The following is a 27146-nucleotide window of genomic DNA, read 5'->3' as shown; positions in this document are numbered from 1 at the left end:
TAGGAAGAAACCTGAAGGGGCAGCAAGACACCAGACACCATACTCCACTAGCAGTACTAGTTTCCAAAGCAAAGACAACTGAATTCCACCCTCAGTGTGGTAAAGAGGAAAGAAATGCAGCAGAGGGAAAGGGAATGAATAGCAACAGGGCCCCAGGGTATCCTGCAATAAAACACAGAGACACCAATCTATGTCAGAGGGTAAAGGATGCTGTCACCAAAAGGTCAGTCAAAGTCACAAATTTTAAATCCTTGTTTTAACTGCTTGTGCCAGAAGTCCAGAATATTCTACGGTAAGTGACAGACTAATTGAGACTTCAAGCTTGATTTCACACTGTATTATAAGTTTACTTGCAGGATTGCCCCAGAAATACTGCAATTTGTATTTTAAGCTTGAAGAGCTCCACACAAGGAAGGCTGTGATTGCCCATTACATTCCAGACTAACAGTGTTATCTAACCATGAACACATCACAAATACTTAACCGAAGCAAACTAGTAATGAGACTTCAAGAGCATTATTCCATGCTCCTTGTTCAACTTCAAGAAACACACACATAATGAAATGCAGCTTTTCCCAAAAGATTTGGTTCTCATATTTGTACCAGTCCCATTACCTGAGCAGGTTTTCTACTTTTTTTCCTCCTGATAGACTGCAGAGGGAAGAAAGCTCTGTAAAAGCTTTTTCATTAACAGAAGAGTTTAGCAGATATGACTTCATCAGTCCTATGTAAAAGCAAAAGGACTAATTGCTTGCTGGAAGACTATACTTCAAAAGCAAGTCGCGATTTAGTCACATCTTTGTTACATTTTAAAGCAGCACTGACTTGTTAGGTTTAAAATAGTAACACATGACTAGTTTTAAGTATCATGACACTACCTTCCATCACAAATGTCTTTCTTACAATTGCTAAAATAACTCACATTTTGAAATGCTCTCAGATCCCCATGGAGCCAAAAAAATTATTTATAGTGGATCAAAAGCTTTATCAGACTAATTTGGGTGGGTTCTTTTAGTTCATTATATCCACAAGGAATGAAACAGAGTAACCCAACATTCAGCTCAAGGTATCTGTCCTGACACACAAAACCTCTGGGAAAGCTCATGTCATCTGAAGCACTGACTTGCTGGTGTGACAGGAGGACAGCCCAAGTCAGTCACGTAACAGGGTGACAGACAACAGCAGTGCAGAACAGGGAGCAGCAGGAACCCAAGCAACAGACATTCACTACACATTAGCTTCAATCCAAGACCCGACTTCAAAAAAAATTCCAGTTAACTAGAGACTTTAATTGCTTTCAAAACAAAACTATGAAACTCAATATATTTGAGTCAATTCAGCCTTTCTAGGTTTAACATTGTAAGCAAGACCCAAAACCAAAAGAAATTTAGGTGAAAAGACACGGGAGAAAAAACTGTTCAAAGGATTATACGTAATTGTGCTGATTTTGGGTGAGATAGTTAATTTTCTTCATAGTAGCTGGTATGGGGCTGTGTTTTGGATTTGTGCTGAAAACAGTGTTGATAACAGAGGAATGTTTTAGATACTGCTGAGCAGTGCTTCCACAGAGTCCAGGTCTTTTCTGCTTCTACCCCACCCCAACAGCAAGCAGGCTGGGGGTACTCACGGAACTGGGAGGGGACACAGCGGGGACATATGACTACAACTAACCAAAGGACTACTCTACACTATATGGCATTGTGTTTAGCATATAACGCTGGGGGAAGAAGGAAGGGGGGATGTTCAGAGTGATGGCATTTCGTCTTCCCAAGCAACCTTACCCAGGATGAAGGCCTGTTTTCCTGGGGATGGCTGAACACCTGCCTGCCCATGGAAGTGGTGAATGAATTCCTGGGTTTGCTTTGCTTGTGTGTGTGGATTTTAGTTTCCTTATGAGAGTGAGTGAGTGGCTGTACGGGCCTTGGTTGCCAGTTGGGGTTAAACTCTGATACTGGACACTGATGACATAGATTAAAATTATAGTAAATTTGTCGATTCTCTACTTTAAAAAAAAATGTGTTCCTGGGTATATTAAATATTTCCTTTTGCATTTCATATGAATCTCCCCCTACATCCTTCTGTGATTTTATTCTAATTTCATCACTTTTAAGGTGAAGTTCTGTGTACTTACAAGATTAGGACTATCGACTAAAGCAAAGAGATGTTGGCTTTTAAACTCCTACTGTCACTTTTAGCCTCTGGTCTCTATAGGGAAAGGATTAAACCACTTTTTTTTCCTATTTTTGATATATTGTGCTTTATTTCTCTATTCTGGAAAGCCACTCCATTGTACTGCAGAGAAGGAAAGAGGGAGAATACTGCAAGAAACCTAGAGAGGAAAAAAAGCATGAAAGTGAAATTGCAAGATAAAAATATTGAGAAAATTCAGATTTAATTACAGTCTTTCACAATTTTACTTCTAGCAGAGAAGAGCAATGGAAACATTTATTCCTCTGAAATAAGCAAAAAGGTAAATGTGTTCAGTGTACCAAAACATGATTAATTTCTTTTGTTTATTTACGTACAATGAAAAGTGTATCTATCATGTTCCTATAATAAAATCATTTTGCAATTTAACTCCAATTTTTGTGTAAGTTGAACCAAATAACCATTTGTATCTTAACGAGTAAACTTCATAATATAATGAATAGCTGCTAATAATCCATATCAAATCTCTTAGAATTACTGCACTGCAGGATTAACAACATGAAGAGTAATACAACTCCACTTTCAAGGACTTCAAATGTATTTTTTCAGGTCATAGTGTTTCAGTAATTTATACTGGAATAGTATTTGGTAAAATTTGATTTGCCATTTATCCAAAAAGACTGCTCTCAGTAAGAGGCTTTAGTTACTACACCATATTTTTATCTTATACTTTTTCGCCCTTTTTTTTTCTAATTGTATAATTTATGTATAATGAGGAATAAAATTTTAATAAATTAATCCCCTACAGGTTTTTTTTTTTAAACAGCAGCTAACAACTGTATGCACTATAACTAATTCCTTGTAGAACTGGGTATCTTCCATCTCCTTTACCTTCAAAGTAAAGATCATCAATTTTTGCCACAAATGAACTCATCAATAGCTGTATTCAACCAGTTGAGGTTAACTGTTACAGGTTTGAAGGCAACAGTCAAGGATCAGAATAAAATATTTAACACTTAAGTAGTCTTCTCGCTTTCAACTACTTCATCATATATTGAAAAGCCTCCAAAATATAAACCACAACTAATTACAAGATTCTGAATTACTATTTTGTCCCATGTATGACACATGGGACCTACTCTACACTTCAGCCATCCAGGTAAACTGGGATAAGACATTACCAAAAGAAAAACACAGGGTTTCAGTTCAGACTTCTTTGAAAATAGAATCAATAAAGGATATTATTAGACTAAAAAAGACTTGCTCACAAATCATGAAGTAGTGTCAGTAGCAAATATGACTTTTTTGAAAGAATCAATCATGATGCAGTGCCATTGGTAGAACATGATGAAGACAACTTGGAGACCTCAAGCTGTATCTTTAAATTTAAACTCTTATGCAAGATCAAGAAACTTCTTCATGATTACCACAATAAATATGCTACATATATAACATTTTTTCTATTTAACTATTCCACTCAAATTTTCTGTTTATAACCCTCAAACAGATGCACCACAATCTCTTTATATTCCAGCAGACATCTTTAAACAGTCACAACTATTTTAAATATTCACTTTCTCTTACAAGAGTCTGCTATCACAGTCTAAAGAGTAGCAGACATGTAAACATACCCCAGTGAAAAAATGCAAGTGTCCATTTCTGTAGTTGCCCCAATATTATATAGACTCAATGGGGCCAGCTACAAACACTGGTAGCCTTCTCTCAGAAATTACTTTTCATTCTAAATTTTGAAAACAGACACCCACTACTGATCTTTTGAATATACCATTTTATTAAGAAACAGAAGAGACACTGAAGCTATCATAAAATGAGCAGAGATTTGAAATACTAAGAGAGCAGTCAACTGTCAAAGATTTGCCCACCAAAACCTTCATAATCATTTAAGCTAACTGAAGAAACTTATTTATCTGGCAAAATGGCCATATTTTTTTGGCAATATAATAGTTTTTACTCTCTGCCAACTAGTTTAAATGGCAGATTTAAAAGAAAAAAAAAATATGCAGTTCACTAAGCCAGAAAACAGCTTTTCAGTAAATTATTCGGGAAAGAATAAATACTATTGTTACTTGTGTTATTAGCATTGCCCTGTGTATACATTGTAGTTGATGTTAATATTTATTCCATAGTTAGATAATTCCATTAGCTAATTAAATTCAGTTGTGAACTTATTAACCAATATTTCTCTGACCATTTAGCTAAAGTATTTTGAATGACAGCCTATTAAATGTTAGCAGAGTTTCCAATGTACTACAGCTAGCAAAATTAAATTAACGGAGTATCTTCCATTTATACAGACTCTGCTCAACAAGAACTCCTAATTCATTTTGAATACTTAAATAGAAATAGCATAACCATAATAATTTCTATTCAGCAGTAATAGTTACTGCATGGACTTATTTTGTATTGTACCAGGCATCTCTAATCCCTTTTCAACTGCTTGTGTGAGAAAAGAAATAGAAATCAAAGATTGCAGGAGCGCTCAGAACTTCCCAGGATTACTCTACACATTCATTTTCAAATCCAGGCCTCACAATGAAGACAACATTAGACATTAAACATATTTTTTGATTGCTATGCTATTAAAAATGTTTTTAATTGACTTATTGTTGTGTAGACATAGTTCATGCATATAAGTAACACAGAACTGCCTGGGCTTTCTCAACTGCTATGCAGTATTTGTTCAGAGCTTGTTTTACTCTAGAAAACATAGCAAGAAATCAGAAGATAACACTAGCCCTCATTATACCAAAATACAAGGGTCATACACGTTTGTGTATCTATATATACATATATATACACATTTTATATATATTATATATATATATCTCCACACACCTACGATGGATCATCTCTTTGCGAGCTTATTGTAACTGTCACTCATTAAATGCATCCTTGAAGTTCACAATTTAAGTTTCCTACACCATCCACATTCCAATTTTCACAATTAAACCATCTTTGACAGCACTTTCACCAACTCAAGAGTTAAAAGCGCACAGAGAAGTGAACAAAATCCCTGAAATACAAATTCTATCCTATTATCATTCATACCAAATTACTACATGTCTCTCTCAGCAGACTTGTGTAATGTGTCAAGCTTTTGAAAGATACAAACTCATTTTTCTGTCAGGTAAAAAAAAAAATTATGTTCTTTAAATCCTGATATTTACTTGTACATTCCACATAGAACTGGAAAGAATATGTTTTAGTGATCAAAATGTTAGTGCTTATAAGTCAACAGCAGCAGTTTCAGTTCAGAAAAATCCTCCAATTTTTTTCTATTACATTGAATTCTGCATTTTTTAACAATGCTTCAAAAGCTCATAGTGAATTTTCAGCTGTTTACCAAAATATCTACAGTCACTGAAGCAAAACTGAGTTGCCCAATATCTAAATATACTCTTAAGTTCTTCTATTTCTGGCAAGTTCATTTGTATGATCATAAGAAAATTTACATTTTGTATGGATTCATAAAATACAGAGCAAAATGACTAAGAAGTTCTAAGTTATCTAATCAGTATTTCAGACAGTGAGAGAAAAAATTGGAGAAACAAAAGTCAATGTCACATAAAAACGAAAAGAGATATATGAACACGACAAAATAGGCCCTTTGGTGTTCATACTGCATGATGCACTTCAAACGCAAAATTCATAGTAAAAAAATCTTCCTTATTTCTCTCAAGACTCTCCTACCTCAATTTATGTTTCCCCAGAATTCTTCCTAGCAGAAGGAAAAGTAGAAGTTTTGTCTATGTCTTTACCTTCTGCACTGCGTTCACACACACACAACTTCAAATTACTCAAGTGGCCTAGCACGTTTGGTTGAAGAGAGACCAAACAGAATCATTTTAATGACATTTGGTACAAGCTCCTGTAATGATCCTTCTCTTATTTCTTTTAATGTTTACTTTTTTCTTAGATTACTGGGTTTTGTTCTTTAATTGAAGGTCATCTATTGCAGGATATTGTACAGCAAGTTTAAAACTACTAAATAACCTTCCTTTCCCAGATGGCCTTTCCAGTGTCTATAGTAATAATCCATGAAACTGCCAAAGTCTGTGGATTAACAAAAAATAAGACCCTGAATATGCTCCTAATTGTACAAGCTAGCTCTGAAAGCAATCTCAATACTGTATATAAATAAACAAATAACTCAGTCTTCTGTTTGCACCCCTTCTGTACCACACCGAGGAAGCACCAATGAGTGGATGAGTGGGCCATGATCATCCCTGTACAATGAAGACAGGAATTAAAATCACTTCCACTTACTTGGTGTTAATTCGGGGTTTCCTTTTAAATTCATCATTTTTGGAATTGAAGGTCCATATATGTCTGCATCAAGTAAACCAACTTCTTTTGTCTGTATAAGGAACAAAAAAAAAAAAAAGGAATTGTCAAAACATGTTTTCCTTTCTGAATTATTAGCTGAGTAAAATTCAAAACTGCCCGTAGAAATAAAAATAGGATCTTGATTTAGACATCAGTTATCATTGTTTCCTTTCTCTCTAAATTGCAGTTGAAGAATGAAATATAACAATGTCTACAAGTTGGGTAAGACATCTTTATAAAATCTAGATTCTCAATACGCAGAATCCTCACTTGCACATTTTCTTATTTACATAATGTAGACCACAGACTTTATATTACCAAACATTATGACCAACGTTCTCTCTACTCCACGTACATTTATACAGAAATAATATTTTAACTTTTTTAAAAAGGTATCAAATTTTATTGTAAAAAAACCCCAACAAATTAGGTTTGTAAATATATTCAATTTTATGCAATTTAAATTACACCAGTGATCATAAGGAATGTGAAAAACATAAAAAACATTTTTTTCTTCCACTTAAGTAGCCAGAGTAAAGTTTTGCAGACATTCTGAAGTTACTGAAATGCAAGTCTCTGAAGCTAATTAAGCAGGCATAACATTTTAATCAAATATATTTACACAAAAGTATGCTAAAAATGGGTTTATTCAGCTACATATGGTACAGTAGGTAATAAACTTTAAATAAAAATTATTTCAACTATGTAGTCTAGACTTAGAAGAGTTTTTTCTATATTCATTTTTACAGATATACATACATATTTTGTGGAAATTAAAACTATTTTTCCTACAGATGGCAAGACACACTATGAATTACCAAGTTCTGCAAATTAAGTAGTAAAGAGCAAGCCCTTTAAAGTGCTGAATGTCAAGTTTCTCTAATATAAAAAGCTAACTGTATTCAACATTTTGCAAAATTGCAAACAAGTATGTTTAAAAGGTTAAGGCAGCAATAGGAGCTTTTCCAACACTGCCAAATCAGCCTTCCCCTGTCAGTGTTTGAAAATGTGGGCTTCACTTTCTGGATGATGCTTTCCTAATTTGGTATCTTATATTAAGCCATTTAGTTATCACAGTTTTGATGGGAAAGAAAGAAAGAAAAAGGCTCAGTGATAACCATTGAGTTTCTGGTTAGAAGAGGAGTGCAACAAGGCTTTTAATGCAAGTATACAGCACCTTTACCCTTGAATGGAACTTCTAAACATGAAGTACGTTCTGTGGCATCACAATCAGTTTGTTTACTGTAGTTTTTTAATCGAGAAATGCACCTGGATTAAAAACCTGAGTATTGAGACCACTGCTACTAAATAAATCTGAATTTCAGTTAAGATAAGGAAATTAGACAACTGAGAAGCAAGACTGACACTTGTTAGTACAACATATCATAGAATCATAAAATCATTTAGGTTGTAAAAGACCTCATCAAGTCCAACCATTAACCTATATGTAATAATTTGAGTTTCTGGGCATTGTTCTTCTGTAGAGGTTGCTTTCTTTTTTCCTTCTCTTTTTTAAAGCTGTTGATATTGAATCCTGAAGACATCCTTAACAGCTCAACAATTTGCAGTGTTAAATTTACCTATTATAAGACACATGTATCTTAAATTTTACAACTAAGATGTGAAAAAAAATGCATTAACATATTTTATCTACTATGTACTTTGAAAAATAAGTTTTTACTACAAAAATCAGCCAAATTTGGGTTCAGTTGTTCAATGTACTTTTTATTAAACAGAGTAAAGCACATGTAATTATATGGATTATTTAATTTAGATTTTTTAAGCATTTTTTTCATTATAACATCTTGTGAAAACTACTAGAAAAAAGTTCAGGAGTTCCTCTAAGAAATTATTCTACTTCTTGCCTACTGCATGAGAGCTGTGATTTCAAAAACATTGAAAAGACCCGTTTTTATGTTAGACTTCAAAGACATCAACAGAGCATTAGAGTTTCTTTGTTCTTATACAAAATGTATTATTTTAACAGATTAGAAAGATTCATGACCCAGTCCCTTTATCTGTGTTAGCAGCTAATCCAACCCATCAAAACATCATTTAAGGGCTGTGCCACCTAATTCCTTCCCAACAAAAGTAAATATTTGCTGGAACACCTACAGTGTTTTACACTTGACTGACATACTTTCCCTCAATTTTCTGAGGGTTCTCCCCACCCCCAGCATGGATTGTGACTATGCACTGACTGACTACAATGATCTCACAACTCACTACAGTTTTATTTTCAGCCTAAAGGGACTGAAGATTTAAGATGATCTAAATTAATTAGACTCATTTTATGACCTCCTGGACATAATCAGGTCTTCACCAGTACAGGTCACTTATTCCTAGGAGTCAGCAGGAAGGTATCTACAAGTGTACAAAATTTCCTGAATAGATACAAGCACACTGGAGAAAAACATCCTTCAGTTACCTAGGAAGACTTTCCAAATTCAGCTGTTACTCCAAATTACAAAGCTGATCTTTGTTTCAAGCAAATACAATAAACCTGATGGTTTCTCAAAAAAATGTACACACTTCCTCGGACGCAAGGAAAGTGCCAGTTTCCAAGATGCACTGTTTGTGTTCATGGATATGGTTCAATAAAACTGTTGTCTTCAAATAGAAGAATAATTAACAGATCCTCGAGTTTCTACAACTCACGTTTACAAAACCACAAGTGTTCCTGTAAGCACGGTGCTTTCTACCAGATTATAGGAGAAAGGTCCTTTGGCAAATCTTTAAATCACTGGCAGAACCTCACTAAAGATAGCCTAAGGCAGGGGTTTTTTTCTTCACCAAGCAATTCAACATGTTAGGTAAGAATTCTTACTGCCTAAAAGCAGCAGCTTATACACAAAGCATTGGCCCAATAAGCTATGGTTTTGAGGTTTGTTTCTCCCAGCTATCCCTGCTTTTGCAGTATCTAAGCAATAAAAACCCTTTACTCAAGGTTTAACTATCTCGGAAATACATTATGGCAGTTACCAAGGGATCTTTTAAGGCAGGCACAGCACAGTCCAGATCATCTCTTCCAGCATTTACTATGTTTTAAATGCCCAAGAGAAGAAATAATATGCACACACCTGGATGCTACCACATGAAACCGTTCATCAGAATTACCAATACCAGATACTTCTCATGCTGACTGAAATGTAATCCAGACGCATGTTACAATAATTAAAAAAAATAAATTAAATTTTAATAAATTGTGTTTCCCTCATATAACCCACACCTCATATAAAACAAGCACATCTTTCAAAGCATTGAAACAAATCCTAAAAAAACAGGCATAATATCAGACAAGGCAAAAAAGAACATCTGGGCAGAAGAAACAGATTACAGGGGATCACAAGCAGAACCAAGAAGGCAACTTAAAATAAAAAGGGAGGGGGGGAAAAAAGCTCTAAGATTCTTCTTACGCCCTCTGACATTATTTTCATATGCATATACATATCATTCTGATGCTGAATCTTTTTTTTTGTTAAGTAATACTAGTTATACAAATAGAAATGCAGTACATAAAGCACATTCAAGCACGCAGAACTCCCCCTGCTTTTAAGTGTTTTTCAGAGCAGAGCACACACCACTGCTACAGCCACCTTCAGCACTCTGCAGGAAAAGCATTCAGGAAATAAAACTCCACTATCTTCTTATGGTTGCATTTTCTCCTTATAAATGTGTTTCTACCCTGTGCTATTAAACAAACAGCATTCCATCTCTCCAGACGACATAACAATAACCAAGTTCAAAACAGCTGTTCTCGAGTTAACATTTGTCCTTTTCCTTCCACCTGCCCAGCTGTGGACAAAAGTTTGAATCAATCTTCAACTTAATTACACTTGGAAAATACTTTCTAGAGACCTGTGTATTTTTGTTGCCTTACTGCAAGTTCTAAGCAGCAGTCACAAGCATTGAGGCCATGTTGCTGAGAACACAGCTGTGTTGGGCAGGGCACGTCTCCAGGATGAAGGACCATCGCCTCCCTAAGATCTTGCTTTATGGTGAACTTGCCATCGGCTGCTGCAAGAGAGGAGCCCCGAAGAAAAGATACAAGGACTCCCTGAAACAACATCTCAGCCTTGGCCATATTGACCACCATAACCAGTCTACTCTGGCCTCCAATCAGGAGGTCTGGAGACACACCATCTATAACGCTGCTGCTTCCTTTGAGAACGCACACAGGATCACTCTCGAGGAGAAAAGACAATGCAGAAAGGATCGTGCCTTGCAGAATATACCACCTAAGGAGTCTTTCTGTTGAGCCTTTTCAATCGGACTTGTCTATCTCATATTGGCCTCATCAGCCACCAGCATGTTTGTAACAAATGTGGACAGAGCCTTTCCCAAATCTTCATTCGCAAAGCCTAGCCATGATGATGACTGCAAGTTCTAAACAGCTTAAATTCTCAAGATTCAACTGACTATGTAACTATATGATTTAATCATGTAATTCCTGGTCACTGAAAAAAAATATACAAACTAACACATACAGAATTATTGTCTTCTTCATGCAGAATAAGAGCCTTATCAAAATCCCATCAGGCAGAGAACACAATATTAAAATTAAATATATTGTCGGCACATGAAAACACAAAAGTACTCTCTTGTTAGCAAAAACTATACTTAAAAACTCAGAAATGTGCACACTTACCTTCTTACTAATGCTTTTAAGATTTCTCTCCTCTCTAGATAAACACTCTCTAGCACAGGCCAACTACCACTAGGATTTGCTCTTTCTGCAGCACTGGTACTGGCTGCCATGGTCTCATCTGATCACTGGTGAGCTTAAGACCACAAAAAAAAATTTACAGAATAAAGGATTGTGACAAGGAACTATAATTCCTCTTCATTTTCTGCTTTTACATCATGGACTACATACTTCTTTCTACTTCACTACCATTTATCTTCTCAGCAAGATATTAATTTCCCCATTAGACCTCTCTAAAGATTTCTGACAAACATTCAGCATAATGTATTATAAATTATACAATCACTGCAGCTCTTAACCCAGTACCAATACAGTGAAGTTTTCATTGCAATTCAGAAATTTCTCTCACCTACACTAAGAAACGAAAACAAGTTTTCACAGTCACCAGGTAGAGATTCTATATTTACAAGAAACCAAATGCTACGTCAATAGATGAAGATATTCTTGCATATACCCCTGAAAGATGACAATTCCACAGCTTCATTTTGTGCAGTGTACAAAATACAGGCATAGAGAACCTCACTAAAAAGATCCTTTACCTTCTCTGGCAAGATTATCAACGTAATTAAAGTTCACTTTAGTCCTTGAACCTGGCCACTGCCTTGTGAGCAAAACGATCAAGATTTGGAAGACAGCTGTAGTCTAAACCAACAATTTTCAAGCTCTGAACTTAGTTATAATTATTTTGGGGGAAAAAAATAAAGTTGTTGAAGGCCACATTAGACAAAGTCCTGGCAGAGAAAGGTCTTGTAAAAAACCCAGTAAATTCTGCCTCCTTTGCTTTTCCTCATGCAGATTAGAAAATATTCAATTGCTATTATGTTTGTTCTCTTAGGCAGGTAAGTTTTACTATACACAATCCTTGTTCAGATGGCATAAGTCCGTACTCATGACAAAATGATCCATATCTTTCGTCCTCTTAGCTATTTGAACAGACACTTCAGAACTGTTTAGTTTCTCCCTATACTTTCTTTATGTAGCTTCCCTTTTTCATCTTTCAGGGAATAGTAACAATGAAATCAATTACACTTTCCAGTAACAAATTTTCAACCAAATGCAACCAGTTCTATTCACATATCACAAAGGATCCCTCCCCACATAATTCTGTGTGTAGAGGAGAATATGGTGATATTAATTTCTTCCATGTTGCCAAATGCTTTATTGAGGAACAGACCTGATTAAAGACTTCATACCAACAGAAAGAAAGAAAGGAAAAAAAAAAGAATAAAGAAAAAGAATAAAAAAAGGAACTCACAAGAAGCTGCTATAAATAGCTGTTAATCAACATAGCCTACGTTACTGCTAAGCATCCAGAGACTCTTTGACAGCATTAATTTCATTTTTGCTCATATTATCTGAGACTTTTTCCATACTTGGTAAGGCATACGTATCCCCACTGGATGTTAGTGGATGGTATTTTACTTTGAAGTAAACTCTGCAGCTCACCAGAATTCCCTGGTGTTCAGTCTGGGAGGGATAGAGGCACAGGTTAATGAGCTGTCGTTTTTCTATATGGTGAAGGCTTTCCTACACTGGAAGTGCTCCCAGCATTCAGTAGCTGCAGTCCATTCCAAAGACAGAGATTCCAGCTTTGCTAAGTGAGGGTGCCAGTTATTTTAAAGCTGGTGCTCTTAATCCACCACCAGGACTCTCAATTTACCCTTTTAATGTCATTATAGACTTAGAGCTAATCCCAAACTGCAAGCAGCAACACACAGGACAAAAGGGAACTTAAAATCAGGATAGGCTATGGATTCCTCGTTTGACATACTGACACAATGAATAGCCATCTTTTAATCCCTAATTCTCTAACTCTTTCAGCTGCACACAATATTTAAGTGCCTAGCTGTAAATTGGATTAAAGCCAAAAATGTACCACTGCAGCTTCCTCGCTCTCTATCCTAGAAACACAAACTTGCTTTAAACACTCAGTCTGCTACTGGTTTAAAAGTCCTTTTCCTTCCATAGCAGTCTGCATTAGCTCCTACTCAAGCTTCTTAATAATCAGATACCAGTAATTCAGCCTTGTTTGGCCTTCCTGCACATTATGTATCCCATTCAAAAAAAATTCAATATAGCACCACTGAAAAAGAAATTACCAAAATGGAATCCCTAACATTACCCCATCTCTACAAGATGCCTCTCCACTTTCACAGCATGTCAAATTACTACAAACATGCTCCATCTTTCGCATCAGTCTCTGTGATATTTGCACTAGGCTTTCAATGACTTGAAGACTAAGGATGCAGGTACTTAACTCTACAGGCAATATTTCATAATAAAAAAGGGGACATTTTCTTCAAATTAAGTATATAGTTATCTGATTTAAATAAAACATTTTAAGATGTCTATGTTTTAAAATATTTTTAATTTCACTCATGTTTTACTTGAAAAACATTTTTAAAGCTTTATTCCCTCATTTTCTCAGCTGATCTAGAAGCTGTCATTGCAAAATAATCCCAATCAATTCTAACTAGCATCTCCACCCTTATTGACACTTGATAGCATTAAGAAACAAGCATGAAGACCTTATCTACAGCAATTAAAGTCTGCTGATTCTCTAAGCAACAGAGGTAGAGATGCCTAGAAATCAAACCCTAATAATTAGAAAAGCTGCATAGGAGGAAGACAAAACAGGTCAAAACCTGCTTTCACACTACGATTGCTCAGCGAAGGAGCCTATTATTGTCCTAATTCTTCTAGATTTGTTTGTCCTCCCACGTAGATTTTTTCCTTACCAACAAGAAATGTATATACATTGTGAAGTCATCTATGAATGCAGCAGTCAAATATTACCCTGTGGACAAATAGCTGAGTTACAGGAGCCAAATATTTGGGGGGAGGAAGAAAGCTGGAATGTAAAGAAAGTAAGCTGGGTGGCTTTTGAGCAGCTTCAAAATGTGTGTTTTATTAAATACACGTTTCGAAGAAATCAAAATTAATTTTGGTATCACAATACTGAATTCCATGAAGACTCAGCTCCTCACTACGTCATTTCTGTGCTGTAACTTGCCATATATGCATGAGAAACTTCTTACTCGCCTATGTGTATATTGGGCAGATATCCATGCGAGTTTTCTGGTTCAGAAAGAAAAGAAAACTACAGTGGGTTGTGCCATTCCACAGGGATGGCGCTGCAGTTCCCCCCCGCTGCCGCCCCCTCACGCCGGGACCGGCCTCCCGCTGCCCGCGCGCCCCCTGCCGGCCGCGCCTCCCGCACGGGCACGGACACGGACACGGACACGGACATGGACATGGACACGGACATGGACACGGACACCGGCACGGACACGGGCACCGGCACGGACGGGCCCTGCCGAAATCCCCGCGTTGCTCGGCAACCCACGGGCTTGCTTGGGAACGGGGGCCACTCCCCGAGCTCAAATCGCCCTTGATGCATCCCAAATTTTGGTCCTAGCCTGCATGACCCCGTAATCCCTTGGCGCAGAGCTCGGCTAGAATAGTGAAAACTGCTGCCTTTAACCACACGTCCCCACTACTGCAGGCAGAAGCCACTTTCTTCTGCTTACATGCTAACTTGTTCCATATGGTTTTACTTCTTGCTCCTCTGTCCTTCACAACAAAAACATTTCATTCTATAATGAAAAATGTAAATCTTCCTGCATCTAAAAGGCAAGTCAAAGGAAATCTGACTGAGGAGCTTGCCTCATAGTGACAGCACAAGCATACAGCCTCCCAACTGGATTTGTGCCATCCTTAGTCATGCACAGCTGGTGTTTGCTCACTAAAATACTCTGTTCATAAACAAGCAATCTCTACCCTATTATTGCTGCCATCTATTAATTCAACTTGTTTCTACTATAATAAATCGTCTCTGGCCAGGCAGCTTTCATAAATAGTCATTCTAGTCTGAATATGAATCGTCCTGGCACAAAACCCAAAAATTCTTCCCAAGTGCTCCTAGGGGAGCACAACTGACTGCTGATACATCAAAAGAATGAAAAGAATCAGCTGTCAAACTAAGCGAGCAATTAAAAACAGGACACAAGGGTAAGACTTTAAGTTATTTCTTAACACAAAAAGAACATTGTATAGATTTATAGGCCTTGGTACAAGCCCAAGAGCTTATATATTTCTTAACTAATCCATCTACAACAGGTAACCCAGGGTACCAAAACTAATATACCAGGAAGGGATAAGAGGCTGTCCTGCTTGTTTTCCCTGGCTTTGAATCAAAAACTAAAATCAAACAAGAAAAAATAGAAAACCTCTCCAAAACCCCTACTCTGTCTTGGACAGAGTATCTAGGCATCTAAATGAAATCCAGTATTGAATTATTTACTCTGTAACCATGAGGTAAAAATACACCAAACAGACTGAAAACCAGTATGCAAGATTTGGAACTCCCGAATTCTAATCTCGGCTCTGCCAATAACACCGTGCGACCATGACAATGTCCAAGCCTCTGTTGATGCCCTAGTATTTCAGACAATCACTACAATAACTGAAAAAGCTTCAATATGAAAAAAAAAAAGTCTATCTATAGAAACAGTGGGGTTTTGGTTTTGTTTTTTTAACTATAGAAAGTAGACTTTCAAGAGAAGAGGGAAGGATGCTTTCTTTTATCAAGAGGACAAAAAATCCTTATGCTTTGACTTTTAATCTTCTAGTTTGACTATCAAACAAGACATCACAGCTGTCACTGAACACAGCAAGAATCTACTCTAATCCAGTCTCCTCTGAAAGCATCTTTTACAGATCACCCTCACCTGAAAACAGTTGTTCTCAACAGTCTGTGACCTGTATTATCTTAGAAAAAGAACAGTTGAGTTACAAACATAGAATTTATAACGCAAACACACTGTGTCTAATGAAGGAAGCACAGACCTTTATTGTCATGGTGATCTATCTTCCTCCATGAATCATTCTTTCCTCCTTTAAGCAGTACATCAAGTCCAAGATCAGTTTCAATAAATCTGTATTTTGCTTATAAGAGATATAAGGACTGTAATAGGTTGCAGGGGGCTCCTGAAGCTCTGATTTACTCACATAATCATTACTGCTTCCTCTGAAAGAGACTAACTTACAAAAGCAATGAAGAGAAGAAAAACCATGGGGAGGTAATCCATAATCAGTAGTTATTAAACGTAAAATGAAGGCATCCACTGCTGTGTGTCTGAGGATAAAGAAATTCACTATAAACTTCAGCAGGAGGCACCAGTGGACTCTGGGAAAGAAACTCCTTATTTACTTCTGTATTGGCTCTGGCTGAGCTGGAGTTCATTTCCCCATAGTGGCCCTCACAGTGCTGTGCTTTGCATTGGTAGCTAGAAGTGGATCAAGGGTTGGACTTGATCTCAGAGGCCCTTTCCAACCCGGCTGATTCTGTGATAACACACCAGTGTTTTGGCTTCTGCTGAGCACAGCATCAGTATGTAATGTTCCTTCCCCAGTCAAGGGCAAGATTCTGGGAAGGAGCACAAGTAGGCCAGCTGACCCAAACTAACCAGAGGGATATTCTATATCATATGATGTTAGCTCAGATACAAAAGCTTAGGAGAAGGAAGGGGGGCATCCATTGTCTCCAATGGCTGCCTGCTAAGAAACCATTATGAGTCACTGAAGCCCTGCTTCTCAGGACATGGCCGGACATTGCTGCTGATGGGAAGTAGAGAATAAACCTCATTATTTTTCGCTTCGCTTTTCTGCACACAAGCTTTACTTTTCTGCTTTAGTAAAGTGCCTTATCCCAACCAACGAGTCATTTTCCATCTTTTTCTCTCTTCCCTTTTCCAGCTGGGAAGGGTAGTGACAGAGCAGCTGGGTGAGCACTTAAGGGCAATCCAGCCAAGATCAACCCACTACAACTTCATTCGCCATAACAAAAGTGATCATTGCAATGACCTCTACAATTCAGAGCACTGGACAATCCTAGCCTGGAACAAGATCCACTTCAAAAGCCTGAGATACTCACTTCAAAAGCCTGACTCACAAAATTAGTGAACTGAAATCAATGTGAGTACACAAATGAACACACCAGTGACTTCAAGGCCAAAGTTTAAACATAAACATGATGTACGCATCATTATCTCAAAAAAAACCCAAAACAAAAACAAACAAAAAAACACAAAAAAAATATTAATGCATGAACAAGCAAGAGAGAGTTGAGTTTATAAAATCCACCTTAATTTCATATTTTCTAACTTGTGACTACATCAATGCACCATTTCACCGAGGTAGCAGCTTGCTAACTTGTGACCATCGGTTCATGCAAGTCACAGCTGTTTCATCACTTTCAGCTGCTCTTCATTGAGTAACATCCCCCAGACGCTGGCCTGCGACTTCACACACAATCGGAACATCACAAATGGCAGGCACATCCTGCCTTTGCTTAACTTTCTTGGCTCAATTTCATTTAAAATTAGTTCTCAGCCTCTGATTTGCCACATAACTCCTGCAGTAACCTCTTCAATCATTCTAGACTATGGTCTCTCTTATTTGTGTGCTTCACGAGTGTTTTAATGGCCTACAGAAGTGGTATATCACATTATTATGTTTAAAGCCAGATGCTTAACTCCTGAAAAAGGGCATAATCCCAAAACTTGTGTATGTCAGAATTACTAAGAGGTGCTTTATCTCCATGTTCAAAAAGTACCAGACACAATCTTAAAAACACATAAACTGGTACGGAAAGTTACGTGCAATTAGTTGCCATGGTTTCCATGGAGCTACTCAATGGCCATCCAACAACAGATCACATTGCAGGCTCACATTTGTTTTACAAAAGTATTACAGCAAATGCAATGTTTTAAAGTTAATTAGAAGGAACCATTCAAGCAGTTTTGCTTTCAAGATGACAGATTTCTCTGAAATCAAATTACTCCAACAGCCTATTTAAAACACAGAATTAAAACTGTGAAATAACAAGATCAGATGCCATCACAAACAGTACATATTTCATATAACAGCTTTAAACATTCTTCTTATTAAGTGAGTTTATGGAAATTTCTTTTAACTTTATATAAAATTCCCACAGAAAGTGTGCAGATTGAATCTAAACCTCGCTCTTTCTACCTGTTGTTTTCTTTTACTCATCTTTTACAACATTAAAAAGATGCTACGTTTATCTGATTAAAGTAGTTGAGGATCTTTCTATTTAATGTTGTATGAGCACAAAACCTGCATTATACACCCTCATATAGGAAATGAGGCTTGCTTCTGAGTATACATGTGTGGCAATAAATGTGCACAATGGAACTACCCCCAGTCTGTAGCAGCAGGTGGACATAATGAACACCTGTTGTTTTTACACTTGAATTGTTCCCACCATCTATTTATAGTCCAGGTAACAGTTTGAGCAATACCAAACTGGGGAATGATAATTTTTCATTAAAAAAAAAGTATTTCCAAGCTTTAGGGAAGATACATAGCTCTTTTTTTTTTCCATAGCTGTTTATATATAAAGTATTTTTATAATAATTTCTCCAGAAAAAGTAAATCTTTGGACCTATATTTTTGAATCAGTGTTCTGAATTGATAGAATTTAACTATCTGTTAAGTGTCTCCAACCTGCACAAGCATCCTCTACTACTTCTATACATTCTTGTAGAATTGAACTCAGTAACACACAAGGGAAAGGACACAGCCAAACCAAGAGAAAGGATGAGATCTACTAAGTTATTAATGGTACTGATAAAATATAAACAAATTAACAGAAACTCAGAAGTCCACCCAAAACAAATAAAGAAATTAACTGTCAGAGTAAATACATTTAATGTATGTGACTGCCCTCAGCAGTAACCATTTGATATATGACACACATTTCACATTAAGGCTGATAATTAGATGATTACCTACCGAATCATTTGCTGCTAAGGCAAGGGCTATATTTACTGCAAGAAAGAGAAAAGAGAAAAAAACAAAAAGATTAAATCCAGGAAAACTGAATTCCTAAATATTGAGAACATTATCATTACTAACATGAGAAAATATAATATAAACACATGACACTTATTTAATAATTGCATCATCATCTTGGTTCTTAGCTTCTTGCACCTCTACAATATTTTCAGTTTAAGTGGCAGCAGCACTCACATTTCAGTCCACATTTGTTAACAAGTGAACAAACTTAATCTGCAAAAACTTGCAAACTCTTAAGTTTCTAGAGGACATTGCAAAATAAAAACAATCTCAGTATTTTGCCAAAGCACACATTAAGGAAAAATTTTTGAGGTACCCACTTCTGAATAGTGGACACCGTAATACAAAACTAAATTCACCCTGTCACTGATAACCTTCACCCTTCACTGGTAACAGTCTCCACTGAACTTTCATAAAACTAGAATTTAGGTAAGTATTGGCATGAACTATTAAAGCACAGTAACCAGGAAGATGATATCACTATTATTGATTTCTTGTGATATACTGAACATAGATGTTTCCTGGAACAAGGTGCAAGGTATGCTTTTCACTTGATTTTTATGTCAGAAAACAAAATCACATCTACCTGAAAGCAATTGTAACAACTAAAGAAACAGACAAAAAGGGATGAAGCAACTAAAAAGACTGAGTTTGTTTACAGCTTTTATTTTTCCATCAATACTTAATTCCCATAACTAAAAAGCACATGCAAGAAATGGTATCTTTAATGGCTCACCAGCTTCAATTATGTTGGAAGACCTCCCAGAAGCTTCAGTATAAACAAAGAGTAATTTTTATAATGCAAGCAGTAACATGTTTTAGGAAAAAAAAAAACAACACACACCACGAGAAGAAACCCAACACACACAACTCTTTCTTGGCTAACATCTTTTGTTTTCTTTACATATTGCTGTTTGTCAGTCCACACAACCTTTCAACAGAGCTAAGCTGCAGTCAGTCTTGTTCTACCAGAAGAGTATAATGGTTCTGAGAACAAGCTGGGGAGCCAGATTCCCATCCGGAAGAACTTAGCACTGAGAAAGGTAAGCTCCTTCAAACAAAATGGCCAGGGTGTTAACAAGGACAACTGTACAGCTGTCTCTAAGAGGCACACAGCCTCTGTTTACTCCTAAGTTAATAAAGCACATAGATTTTATTCTTCAACTTGCTATTTAAACATAGGCTTGATTAATTATTCCCCAAATCAATCATGGGAAAATTCATCTTCTGAAAGTTGGAGACCAATCTACAAATCACAGATAAGGGGAAAAAACGAGCAAACCAATTTTATTATCAACAAAAAAGAAAAAAAACCAAATCAACTGCAACTCATATCTGAAGAAGGAATATAGACACTGTCTTAAAAATCACTTCATACATCTATCTTCTTCTTACACACCTTTCATGTGTGAAAATTAATGTATGATCCACAATGCTTCTTTAATAAAAAATATTTGACTACTGAAGGGAAAGAAGGGAAATGGTATAGCACGTAAACCTAAGTTTTTTAGCTAAGATATCTAGCTGAACACTTGATGTTGAATCCCAGCTGAATCTTGCACTCCCTTGTATTTGTATTACTGTCAGTTCCAAGAGGGCGTAAACATGCAGCATAGGACCTAACCTGATCCTAAACATTCATATTGGCCCTAACTACTAAGTTCCTATAGCCAGGAGTGCAGGAGAGCAAGGTAGTACATGCCAGAAAGTCTATACAACTTCTAAGCAGGCAACTTCTCATCATGGTCTCTCCACTCATGGGTTTAGCACTCATGCTAAACCAGCAGCTCCACCTGCCAACCAGTATCAGGAATGATGCACAGATTGATCCAAGTTAGTCTAATCCAACCTAAACCTGGCATGAAGCCTTGGATATTGTGAAAAGGTTCTTCACTCAGAGGAGGGCTGGGCACTGGAACAGGATCCCCAGGGAAGTGGTCACAGCACCAAACCTGAGTTCAAGATATTTTTGGATGATACTCTGAGGCACAAGGTGTGACTCCTGGGGATGGTCCTGAGCTGGGCCAGCAGCTGAACTCTGATGATCCTTGTGGGTTCCTTTCAACTCAGGATATTCTATGATTCTAGTCTTCTTGAAATCAGCACAAGGGTGGGAAGGTTTATTACCGTGTACTTTCTAACTTCCAAATCCAAACTGGCCGTAGGAATAACATGGTTGAAGTCTCAAAACACCGAGCTAACAAAACAAATAAAACTTCTTGGTCCAAAATCAGACGTATATAGAACCAGCTGAGTGTGCCTGTATCTGTAACATGGTTAACATACATCATCAATAAAATATGTATAGATAATTTAGATGAACTCTGAGGGAAAAAAAGTTAAAACACAGCCTTCCTGAACAATACTAACAAATCCCAGCCTGTTAGTCTTTGCTAAAATATCTGAAGGCCCACATAGTAAGTAGTTTTATTTTCCCCAAACTTCAGGATTATCAAAATGTGAGCAAGAACATCAGTCTTTAATTTTATTTTACTTCCACAGTTGAAAACAGCAAGACTTTCAATAAATAAAAAATGCCTCTTTTTTCAAGACCACATGTTGACCTCTTCTCATGCCAAGATCAATTTTCTTCAGTAATCTCATCTTCAGGCTAATGCAAAAGAGGGAACAGAATAATAAAAAAAAAAAACAACCAACAACAAAAACACACCACAAACCCTAAACTTTGGCCAGATGAAGTAAATACAGAAGGATGCTGTTAAAAGACAGCAACTTGACAGGAAAGTGACAGAAAACACAGGAAAACAAACAAAGAGTCCAAGACTTGTACTAGACAAAAAGAGACAACAACAAAAAACAACTGAAGCATTTAAACATGCACTGAAAAATATATTTCCTATAACACAACTGCTTCTAATCATTGACTACATTGATCTCAGAAGATCAAAAAGCACTGGAAGCAACAAAGAATACAACATGAAAGCCAAATGCAACAAACAGAAAGAGTTATTCAACAGGTGAAGGAATGGCCCTGACAAACTTGACCAGAATGCAGATCCTCTTGTCCAGAAATGGAGATCCAGTGCAATTAAAACATTACCACACTGAGAAAAACAATAAAAAGAACCCTGATAGGCTTTCTGAGATACAAGCAGTAAGACTATTTTCTGTAGTGCTTTAGGAATTAGAGGTGCTTACTATTCTCTTTTCTTCTAAATTCCTGCTCTCAAAATGTGTCAGCATAACTGTCCCCAAACATATTTCCCACAAACCCCAATTACAAAGAATATAACTTTAAATACATAATTCAGTAATGGTGCCATGCAATACTTTTGTTTATACTAGTTATCTGATCTTTTGTGGTCCCTCTGAATCATTAAATTTATTCTCATTATAATAAACAAGAATATAGATTTTCTTAATATTATGAATTAATACATTCATTAAAAAAGGCTGTCCAATACAGCTACATTTGAACGGTTCATTTACGTTTCTAATCTCTTATTTAATGCTTGTTGAACCCTGATTTTTTATTTTTAAATGCATGAGAACAAACTCTCTCCCAGCTTTAAGTATTATTTATACATATGTTATATTTTATGTAGAAATTACATATAGGTGCCAGTTAGCAGAACTTGAATTCACACATTTGTTTGCAGACACAAGAAGAATAGTCTGAATTTACTTTTCAAATTATGTTCATTTTGTAAACTTTTGACAGACAAACAGTTATTTGGTATTTTACCTGAAACAACCAGACCATGAATTATAATGATGTACCTTTTGGCTGATGGTTAAGAAATGCAAGTGTTAATTATTTTGCATGTCTTTGTATAGGTATGTGTATCCTATGTATAGGATAATAGATAAGTAGATTAAAATAAAAAAGGAAATTATTTTTTTCTAAGTATAGTTACTTTTAGTACAGGTATCATGTTTGTCTGTTCTAGTATTTATTATCCAACAGCCCTTTTCAAGCACGGCTGAAATACAAAACAGAAAATGGTAAATTAAAAGCTATATCCATCTGTTATTCTCAACAACTGGACATGAACAGTATACATCATTCAACTAAAGCATGACTCTTCTCCAATCTAGATGCTAAGGAACAGATCTTTAAACAAATTTCTAACACTTTACACAGACCTTTTCAAAGAAGTTTACCTTCAGTGTCACAGAATCATAGAATGGTTTGAGTTGGAAGGGACTCTAAAGATCAGCCAGCTCCAAACCCCTGCCATGGAGAGGGACACCTTCCACTAGACCAGGTCGTGCAAAACCCCATCCAACCCGGCCTTGAACACATCCAGGGACAGGGTATCTACCACTTCTCTGAGCAACCTGTTCCAGTGCCTCACCACCCTCAGAGTAAAGAATCTCTCCACTTCAATCTTAGAATCATTCACTCTTGTCCTATCACTATCTGCCCACGTAAAAAGCCACTCTCCTTCCTTTTTATAAGTTCCCTTTAAGTACTGGAAGGCTGCTATAATGTTTCCCTAGAGCCTTCTTTTCTCCCAGTTGAAGCACCCCAACTCTCTCAGCCTGTCTTCACAGCAGAGATGCTCCAGCCTTCTGATCACCTTTGTGGCACTCATCTGGACCCACTCGAACAGGTCCAAGTCCTTCTTATGCTGGAGGACCCAAACTTGGATGCAATGTGACCATCCAGCCAATTCCTTATCCACCAAGTGGTCCATACATCAAATCCCAGTCTCTCCAGTTCAGACAAAAGGATGTTGTGCAGGAGAGAGCCAAATGCTTTAAACAAGTCCAGGGAGATAACACCAGTCACTCTTCCCTCATCCACCGCAACTGTAACCCCATCTTAGAAGGCTACCACAGTTGCTGGCATGATGATTATTTTTCCATTTTGCCATCATTGTTTAAGTTCAAGAAAATTTCTGCAGTACTGGTAACCCATGAATTATCTCGTTCTACCACCTAGGAACAACTGCACAGTTAGAGAACAATTAATCTAAAACCTAATGGTGGAGTAGACAGTTTTGTGGTTTACAACTACTGTTTCCTCTTTTTTTTATGAAACAACTATATAAGTAGTTGAGAAAATTGGACAGTCCTGATTTTGAGCCTTTCTAAATATTAGTGTCCTCGACAGAGCACATGACCACGCTCACACAGCAGAGAGGCACTGTACAGGCACATCTAAGCTGCTAGAGGAAGTGCCACCGCACTACCATATGATCCAATTCACCTCAGCTTGCATTGCCTCTTAGAGCAGACTGTCTCAGGACACCACTGCACTATTAGACACTATTTCAAAGCTGTCTGCTCCATTTATATCTTATTTAAAGGCAAGACTTCTATACCCAAACAGATTCTCAGTGGCTGCAATGGGACTTAACAGAGGCAAAGGGCAGTGTTAGTGGAACCAATTTACAAGCTAATGACACAAGCATCCAAATATTCTTTACCAAGTATTAGAAAATGTGCAAAGTCAACAATTAAAAAAGGTCAAATCTTACCTGCTGTTGTTGATTTTCCAACTCCCCCTTTTCCAGAAGCCAAGACCACCACCTGCTTAACTCCTTCTATGGGCTTCTGCTTTGGCAGCCCGCGTGACAGGATCCGGGCGCGTCTGTCCCCAAGAGAATCGTCCCCAGAGCTCGAGGACTAACAAAACCAGAATACAAGTAAATGGTATGCATCAACATGCAGCTTTCGCAGAGTTGACAAGAAGGAACCCACCTGCACACTGAGTAATTGTCACTACTAGTCCAAGAAAACCCTTTGGCACGCGGGCTCTCCCAAAGGGAGCCTGCTTCACAAGGCGGGCAGGGACGGGGCCCACTTAAAAGTAACCCCAGTCGCATTTTGCTTAGACTCAAATATGATCGATCTTAACACCCAAACTAAAAGAAAAAAAAAAGGAGGACTTGTGTTGAAATAAACCAAAGCACTGCTTTAAAAGTCGAAGCTTTAAAAAAAAAAGAGGCCAAACCTAGCCGTCTTTTCTGCACAGTTGTTTCAGGCACAACGAACACGGCAAACAGCGAAGCAGCAGGAACGCGAGGCGCCGAGGGCAGGCGGTGCCGCACAGGCAGCTGCCCCGAGGGCTGTCTGTGCCCGAGCCGTGCCACAGGCATCCTCTCCGCCTCTCATTGCGGCAGAGGAGCCCACACGCGCCCCGCGCAGGACGGAGCGAGCACGAGCGCAGCATCCCGCGGGCAGCGTCCCACCTGCTCCCGGAAGGTACAATTTCACCGCCAAAGGCGCTGAGCGCCGCGCTACTCCCTGGGAGTGGACTCAGATCCAGGCAAAAACCAGGCAGACCCCATCTCCCTCTACCCAGCCCAACACTGCCCTAGACCTAGACCTAAGCGACCGCACCCCCTCCCGCAGGGATACTGCTGCCGACCTGGCCACCCAGGTCACCAGTCGTCAGGGGCATCCACGGAGAGCCAGACTACGGCGGTTCCCCCCCCTTGCCTGCCTCCGCGCGCGCCCTAAGCACAGCCCAGCCGCTCCGCTCGCTCCCCTCCCCGGCGGACGCGCGCTCGGCGGAGTTCACGCCTCACTCACCGCGGAGCCGGCGAACGGAGCGGGTGCAAGCGGCGGAGCGCGCAACCCCGCGCACGCGCGGCGCTGCCGGAAGCCCGCCCGCCGCCAGCGGGGAGGGCGGGCACGCTCCGCACCCAAGCCCAGCGGGACCCCCATCCCGCCGCCGCCCCCCCCCGGCGTGCGATGGCGCCTCTGCCCGCGCCCCGGCCGCCCCCGCTCCGCCCGGCAGTGAGGCCCGGAGAGCGGCGGCGCTGGCTGTGCCGGGGAGGGAGCGCGGCTTGTTGGATGTGGGAGTCTGGCGCTGAGAACTGCTGCGGCCCCGGGCTTGGGTGGAAGAGACCCAGGTCCTCCCGCAGAGAGCACAAGCGGTGGCACTGTGAAGCAGCAGCACGGAAGGCGGTTCCCTGCCTCTGTCCGTAAGGAAAATGGGGCCAAGGGATCAGCACCGAGTGACCACACGCATTACAAATTGGTTCGGACTTGCTCCTTATAATGCTGTACTTGTCCCCGCAGAGGGTCATTCTGGCGCTCTCTGCAGCCCTGCCTCGGCCTGTCAATGCCTTCTGAGTTCTCATCTTGGCCCGCAAAATGGTCGGCCGAGAGCTTGGTCCTGTCTTGGTTTGTACTCTCTACAAATATATATATCCCATTTTCTCCTTGGGGTCATTAGGTAAAAGAACAAAGAGACCTGTAGCCAAGACAGATGCCACCTGTTTGTTTGTGTTTGTGTTGGGTTTTGTTTTGTTGGGTTTTTTTAATAATGGTAATATTGAAGCATAGAATAACAAGAATGGGTAAGGTTGGAAGGGAGCACAGTGGGACATTTGGTCCAACCTCCCTCCTCCAGCAGGGCCATCCCAGAGCACATGCCACAGGACTGCATCCAGGGAGTTCTTGAGTATCTCCATTGCGGGAAACTCCACAACCTCTCTGGGCAATCTGTTCCAGTTCTCAGTAACCCCACACAGTAAAGAAGTTCTTCCTCATATTCAGGTGGAACTTCCTCTGCATCACTTTCTGCCTGTTGCCTCTTGTCCTATTGCTTGGTACCGATCATTTTTCTAGTCACAGTTTCAGTTTTCCATCCAGTTTACCCTCTCTCAGTAAAAGTTTCATCAAAACCACATTTCTGTTCCTTATATTCAGTGAGATTTGTTTAAAGCTTCAAGACACATCATCTATTGCTTCTCTCCCATTTACAAGGCTTACAACCACTTTGTGGAAGGAAATTAGATCGGTTTGACATTATTTGCTCCTGACAATTCCATGAACAAGCCTTATTCATCTGAGTGGTATTACAGAAATAATTCAGATCTTGGCAGTTTCAGGCCATTAGTTTTGAAATATAAAATACAGCGTAGATAGTGTCTTCTGTTGGTATCTGTTGTAATATGCAATGGATCAGAGAATTTTACATCAGTTTAAAGCATTATTATGATAAAAATTTCCTCTCTTTCACAGTGAGTGGAATTTTCACTACTATTTTAAATGTTATTTTTTGTCTTTTATTATTAAAAGCACTAATCAAGCATTTTGCTCAAACCTACAGTTTTCCAATGCTCAGCTACAACACATAAATTAT

At 38.4% G+C, this 27146-nt stretch overlaps 1 protein-coding gene across 1 annotated transcript in view; it reads right to left on the bottom strand.

Moving 5' to 3' along the window:
- The window catches only part of NUBPL (nucleotide binding protein like), an 85657-nt gene extending 59937 nt beyond the window's left edge, over nucleotides 1-25720 (bottom strand). The window contains exons 1-4 of the mRNA XM_029964081.1: nucleotides 25586-25720; nucleotides 24529-24676; nucleotides 19019-19053; nucleotides 6436-6526 (exon numbers count right to left, since the gene is read on the bottom strand). Of these exons, the coding sequence (XP_029819941.1) occupies nucleotides 6436-6526; nucleotides 19019-19053; nucleotides 24529-24676; nucleotides 25586-25720 (409 nt within the window). The remainder of the gene's footprint in view (nucleotides 1-6435; nucleotides 6527-19018; nucleotides 19054-24528; nucleotides 24677-25585) is intronic.
- Nucleotides 25721-27146: the final 1426 nt, after the last annotated feature.

Source organism: Manacus vitellinus, unplaced genomic scaffold, assembly GCF_001715985.3.
Source record: "Manacus vitellinus isolate BGI_N305 unplaced genomic scaffold, ASM171598v3 scaffold_6_pilon, whole genome shotgun sequence".
In the NCBI taxonomy this organism is placed as follows: Eukaryota; Metazoa; Chordata; class Aves; order Passeriformes; family Pipridae; genus Manacus; species Manacus vitellinus.
This window is presented reverse-complemented; position numbering and strand designations above follow the sequence as displayed.